The following is a 6,000-nucleotide window of genomic DNA, read 5'->3' on the forward strand; positions in this document are numbered from 1 at the left end:
CCACACCTGATAGGTACGGCTCAGGGAGGAGACTCGGGCCACTGGCTAGGGTCCCCGGAGCAAGGGGCCTGGGGGGGATACCTCCACACCATCCCTCTGGTTCCTCCAGAATAGACACATGGGCCTTCGAAGTAGAACGTGTCTGTCACCCTTCCAGACTAGCACCTGGGCGCTGTATGGTGCCCGGGGTCCTGGCTGCCATCCCCACCTCCTGGCTTGAGGGAGCACCCCAGGTAGGAGTAGGGCATCTGGGGGGTGTGCCTGCTTAATGCAGGCAGGAGGGCTGCAGCAGGGGCAAGTGGTCCTGGTGGCAGGGGTAGCGGCCCCGGAAGAGCGGGCTCCGGCGAAGGTGCTCCGCGTCCTGCAGGCTCTGGGGCAGCCTGCGGCCTCGGCTCTCGGGCAGCAGTAGGATGCAGAGCAGGCCGAGAACAGCAAAGGAGGCGAAGAGGACATCCTGGAGGAAGGAGCTGTGCCGGGCGTGCACGTCGGCCAGGGGGGCGGCCACCTGGCCCAGGAACCCGGCGCCCAGCACCAGGCCCAGCCCGGCCCCTCTGTGGAAGAGAGCTCGGTGGGAGGCCAGCCGGACACGGGGGGACACGTGACTCCCAGTGTCTGCGGAGCATGGGGAGAGGCCGGCCCTTAGCAGAGCTGACGCTGGGGTGTCTCAAGAGAAAATGAGCTGTTTGCTACCTTGGAACGGTTTTTGTTCTTTATGTTAGAAAAGAGGAAAATGAACTTGCTCTGAAATCTTCGACCCCGACCAGTGCCCCTGTGCCCCAGAGGAACTTGGCCTCAAGACTTGAATGGCAGAACCTCAGGGGTGTTGGGGGCCAAGGGCGATGGTGGTGGGTGGGACAACAGGGGTCCTGGTGTAAGTGCAGGGGGAGGTCAGAGGCTGGGCCTCACCTGATGGCCGTGGGGAAGACCTCAGCGGCAAAGAGGCTGCTCAGTGTGGACATGGCCTGGGAGGCCAGGAGTCCCAGCACAGAGAGTGACAGCTGGGTCCAGCGCGGAAGATCTGCAGAGGAGGGAAGGGATCCCATGCTGTCCGCAGAGGTCTCCCTTTGCGGGACCTGGCCGGGGGCAGCACCGTGGCAAGGGCACCTCTGGTGTCACCCAGGGCCAGCCTCGGTGTATGATGTGGTCCCCACGCCCAGCTAGTGCCCTGCTGTCGCTGCACTGGAGGCTTGAGCACTTCGGAGCGCTGGCCCTGGCTGCCTGGCGTGCTGCCCGGCGTGCCCCTTCCTGCTGTCCTGCCACATGTTACCACACCCTCTCAAGGTTCTCTGTCCCTGCCAATCCCAGAGGTTCTGTTGGGCAAGGCTGGCCTGCTGTGTGCTCTGTGGGACATACCCCTATAGTCTGTAATCTAGTCTTGGCTGCGGGATGGGAGCAGCGTTCACCTGTCGTAACCCCCACACACGCACACCCACACCTGACGCCTGACCTGTCACACTTGCTGCCAAGGTTTCTGCCGCACCGTGTGCTGCGGAGGGAGCCCCGGCCACACCGGGTCCCTGTACTTTACCCCCAGTAGGCTGTTCTTGGTCCCTGTGCTTAGGGCTCAGTTGTCCTGAGTGTATGAGCAGGGGGTGCCAAGACACATGCCTGGCTGGCACGAGCCCCCTGTGCTGGGTGCCCCGGGCAGCCCAGCATCCCGGGTGTGGGTGGTGGCCAGCCGCACCTGCACTGGCAGCGCCCGCCCAGCCCGAGGCTCACGCTGGGTCCCAGCGAGGAGCAGCAGGGATGCCAGGCTGGTGGTGAGGGTGGCCAGCAGCAGGGCGGGGCGGCGTCCCCAGCGATCCGCAGTCAGCAGCAGTAGGACCGTGGCTGACGCATCCAGGCTGGCCGTCAGGAAGTAGGACGAGTAGAAGGCTGGCTCCTGGGGGGCTAGGCCACGGAGGAAGCTGGCGCGGATGCCACCGCTGATCATCCTGGAGGGGGAGTGGAGCTGTGTGCCCAGCCAGACCCCAGGGGTTTGGGGACCATGGTCCTGTCCCTTGCCCTGAGCCAAGGGTGCAGACCCCCTCACCCGCCCTCGCCCTGCCTCCTCACGAAGTGAAGCCCAGGATGAGGCCGTTTCTCCAGGTGACCTGGGTGTGCAAGAGCTCGAGGACCCAGTGGTACTGGGGCTGGGGGCTCCCCGCAGACAGCAGGTCCAGCTCTGTGCCGTGGGAACATGGGGAGGGCCGGCCTTGAGGATAGGCCCCTGCCCGGGGGGTGCCAAGTCCCCTCCCTCCTCAGGCTCTAGGCTTCCCTCCCTTGGCCGGCTCCATACCTATAGCCAGGGAGTTTTCCTCCTCCAAGGAGCTGTCTTCAGGATCCAGGCCACTGGCCTTGGCAAAATACCACAGGATCTGCCTGGCTCGGCCCAGCTGCCCTGTGGCCAGCAGCCAGCGGGGGGACTCAGGGAACAGGGCTGGGAACCTGCAAGGAGAGGGGAGTGGCCGTGGCCCTGGCCCCCAAGCTGCTTCCTCTTCCCTTCCTCAACTCCTCCCCACAGTGGGGCTGAGGCCAGGACCCACCCTGGGCTGAGTGGAACCTCAGCAGGGCTTTCTACGACCCTTACTTACAGCCACAAGGCCAGCATGGAACACAAGGGCCGACTTTGCCGGCTCCCACCACACTTACCCCCAAAAGAGCAGCACAGTGCTGGTTACCAGGGCGCCCAGCCCCTGTAGCAGGCGCCAGTCCTGAGCGAGCACGGCCAGGCCCGGCAGCAGCAGGGTGCCCATCACTGAGAAGAGGCTGGCACCCCCAGAGAAGAGCAGGCGGTGTGGGGGGTCACACAGCTCCAGGCCTGAGACAAAGCACTGAGATTGAGCCCTTCGGGAGAGCTCTGTCTAGGGCTGGAGGGGGTCCCCCTTCCTCTGGGAGGTGGACGCCCGCCCAATGGCTAGCTACCTACCTGGCCCAGCAAACTCAGGCCTGCAGGGCACCATGCCCGTACCCTGACTTCTGCTTGGGAAGGGCCCTTCCCCATGGACTGCTTCCCATACTCACGTGCTACATAGAGGGCTAAGGAGACCCCTGCCAGGGTCCCCGCATGGAGTAGTTGCAGGGCCAGAAGGGCAGGGAAGCTGGTGGCCAGGGCCTCACCGGCACCTAGGACCGTGGCTAGCACCAGCGAGCCTATAAACACAGCCCGGCGGCCAAACCTGGGGGCAGTGGGGACACAGGTAGACATGGTCGGGATGGTCCAAAGGGTTCCCCTTCCTCCATCGCAGGGTCAAGCTGGACCCCGATGGCTACCACCCTGAGAGGAGGGACACCGGCTCACCGGTCACAGCCTGTGCCCAGGACGATGGACCCCAGCAGCCAGCCCAGCAGGTAGCCTGTCTGCTCCAGAGGTACTTTCCAGCTGTCCTCACATACGAGGTCCCACTGCAGGGAACACAGGCCACCTGTCACCTGCTGGCCAGCTAGGTCCTTCTAAGGACCAGGACCCTCCCCTCCTTCCTGTGCTGGGGACAGAGCAATGCAAGGAGGCCCAGAATGTCAGGCTGGAAGGGAGCCTGATGCCCTGTTCCAGCTGCTCCCTGGAAAGGGAAACCAAGTCATGGAGCAGGGGAGAGACCTGGTCAAGGTCAGTCGGCAGGGTCGCCTGACTCCGGTGGTCTGAGGCACCCAGGAGTCCTGCAAGCAGTCTCAGGACTGGTCAGGGAGAGTGGGGTCCTCCCTCCCCATGGTGGGGTCTTTACCAGGACTTCATCCCTCCAGCCACCTCCCCCCCAACAGCTGGTCCTGGTCTTACTCCCACCTGCTGGTACAGGGAACCCAGGGACAGACCTGCTTTGAGACAGGCGTCAGAAATGAGCCTCGCCCCTGCCCACTGGGCCCCCGGGCCCCACACTTCCTGGGTCCCTGTGCCCCGCCTGCTAGTTTCAAGAGGATCCTTAACTGACTGGAGGGTGTGCTCAAGTGTTTCTCCCAGGCACGGACCCTTGACCTTCTCGATCCTTCCACCTCCCCTCTTCTGAGTTCCTGTCTCTTCTCACCAAGTCCCACGGACTGTATTTGGTTTGCTGTTAGAATTTTTATCTTAATATGAGATCATTTCTGAAGGCAGTAGGACATCGGTCAGGCTGACCAGGCGGGAGGCAGGGTTAGGGTGGCATAGGGGACCAGGGCCAGGGCCCCAGGCAGGCACCTGGACAAGATGGGGCAACCGGTTCCAGTTAGCACACCAAGGGCGATGCTCACAAGGGTGCAGGTGAGGGGTGAGAGCTGTCAAAGGGAACAGGCAGGGTAGGCAGGAAGGGGGGCGTGGAGTCCACAGCTGCTTTCTCCCGGCCAGTTCTCAAAAGCTGCTTCCCCTTCCCCACACCTCCCAGATGCAGGGTCTACCTTTCTTCACCTTGAACTGACCTCACGCTCCCTGGTTCAATGTCTCCTGCGTTGGGACATTGCCTCCCACGCTGCACAGGGGCTCCATGCCGGGACCCTGGCAGGGGTCTCCTTAGCCCTCTATGTAGCACGTGAGTATGGGAAGCAGTCCATGGGGAAGGGCCCTTCTCAAGGAGAAGTCAGGGTACGTTGGGAGTGGAGTCCAGACACTCGTGCTCGCAGCCCAAAGCCACAGGCATTGCTCAACACGTTTGTAATCGAATTCCAGGCACCACCGCAGGACTGCACCCACCTGCTCCTAGAACAGGCCTCTCCTAGGCATCCTTGCCTCTGGCTCTGCCAGTAGGCCTGTCACATCGACCACCTAGTCCTCAAAACCCTTGAAACTCTTCAGAGATTTGGCTCACAGGGCTGGAAGCCCTTCCTCTGCCCTGGGCACTTGGGCACCTGTTCAAGTTAATGTCGAGAGGAGCCGGATGCCCCATTCCCCAGCCGTCAGCCCAGTAGGAACGACACCCCAAAGATCCCCACCAGACCAAGGGTAGAAAAGCGGGGGCGGCAGAAGGACCGGGCGCTCGGCCCCCAGCTCAGCCTCTGTCCTCCCCACTGCGTCCCCACCCCCGGCCCTCTAGGGGGCGGCGAGCGCACCTGGGTGACCGGGTTACGCAGCAAGCCGGCGGCAGGCAGTGCGTACTCCCAGCCGCGTGTGCAGGGCCGCGTGCTGTTTGGCGCGGGCGCCGCTCTCATGACGCCGCGCTCGGGGTAGCGCAACAGCAGGCAGGGGCTCCAGGCGCGCGCGGCTCCAACGCGCGGCACGCTGGCCCGGAGCAGCGCAGGCCCGTCCAAGGCGCGCAGCGCGGGAGGCAGTAACTCCGGGTCCGGTCGGCAGTGGTGCGCCGGCCGCGCCCTAAGAAGTGGCTCCGAGCTCAGCACCAGCCCCAGTGCCACACCGGGCAACCACGAGGCGGCGGCCAGCAGGCGACGGGCCCGCCCGAAGCCGCCCGCAGCGCGCAGCGCAGGTACCTCCTGCTCCATCCCGCGCCGGTTCCGCGCTCCGGCCGCTCAAGGCCTCCGGCGGAAGGCGGGGAGGCGCGAGGAGATGCACCTGTGAGGGGGCGGGGCTATGGTACAGGCGTGGCCTGGGGGCGGGGCTTCGGAGCAGGCTCCACAGAAGGCGCAGAGGCGAAGGCGTTGTGGCTGGGGCGGAGCTCAGGGGGCCCGGGAGGGGCGGGACCACAAGCGGAGTGGGCGGGGCCTCAGAAGGCCCGTGGCGGTCGGGCTGTACGCGGCCCTCAGGCGTCTTCCGCCGACAGCGGCTGTGTCCGCCGAGCTCCGAGGGACGGTGGGCAGGCCGCCCTTACCCGCAGGCCAGGTACGTACCACCCCCCCCCCCCGGCCCCGACCCTCTTCTCCAGCCAGTCGCCCTTAAAAGGCCTGAGGCCGGGTCCTGCCGCCCCCGCCCCGCGGTCAAGGCGTCCAGGCCCGCGGAGGGGTCGCGGCCTCCCCTCAGGTGCGAGTGGGAAGTTGGTGGGCGGGGAGCGCGGGCGAGCGGGGGACGCGGCCCAGGACAACCTGCGACAGTCAGCGACGTCCCACGACGACCCGGAGCACCCCGCACAATCCCCGACGCCAGCGACAACCCGCGCCGCCCGG

General features: G+C 65.3%; 1 protein-coding gene across 1 annotated transcript; it reads right to left on the minus strand.

Annotated features, from left to right (window-relative positions):
* Positions 1-265: 265 nt before the first annotated feature.
* Positions 266-5,382, minus strand: SLC22A31 (solute carrier family 22 member 31). Its single transcript, XM_007939234.1, has 10 exons — positions 5,042-5,382; positions 4,966-4,975; positions 3,281-3,384; positions 3,004-3,158; positions 2,632-2,800; positions 2,279-2,427; positions 2,056-2,164; positions 1,720-1,934; positions 907-1,018; positions 266-551 (listed from the first exon to the last, which is right to left on the minus strand). The coding sequence occupies exons 1-10, from the start codon at positions 5,380-5,382 to the stop codon at positions 266-268; spliced, it is 1,650 nt and encodes a 549-aa protein (XP_007937425.1).
* Positions 5,383-6,000: the final 618 nt, after the last annotated feature.

Source organism: Orycteropus afer, unplaced genomic scaffold, assembly GCF_000298275.1.
Source record: "Orycteropus afer afer isolate SDZICR_OR568_19922 unplaced genomic scaffold, OryAfe1.0 scaffold00057, whole genome shotgun sequence".
Lineage (NCBI taxonomy): Eukaryota > Metazoa > Chordata > Mammalia > Tubulidentata > Orycteropodidae > Orycteropus > Orycteropus afer.

Coding starts and splice junctions, on each gene's coding strand:
- SLC22A31 (XM_007939234.1), bottom strand. CDS start 5,382: ATGGAGCAGGAGGTACCTGCGCTGCGCGCTGCGGGCGGCTTCGGGCGG. Junction 2,165..2,278: donor GGAAAACTCCCTGGCTATAG/GTATGGAGCCGG, acceptor CCCACGGCACAG/AGCTGGACCTGCTGTCTGCG. Junction 1,019..1,719: donor GCTCCTCGCTGGGACCCAGC/GTGAGCCTCGGG, acceptor CCTCCTCTGCAG/ATCTTCCGCGCTGGACCCAG.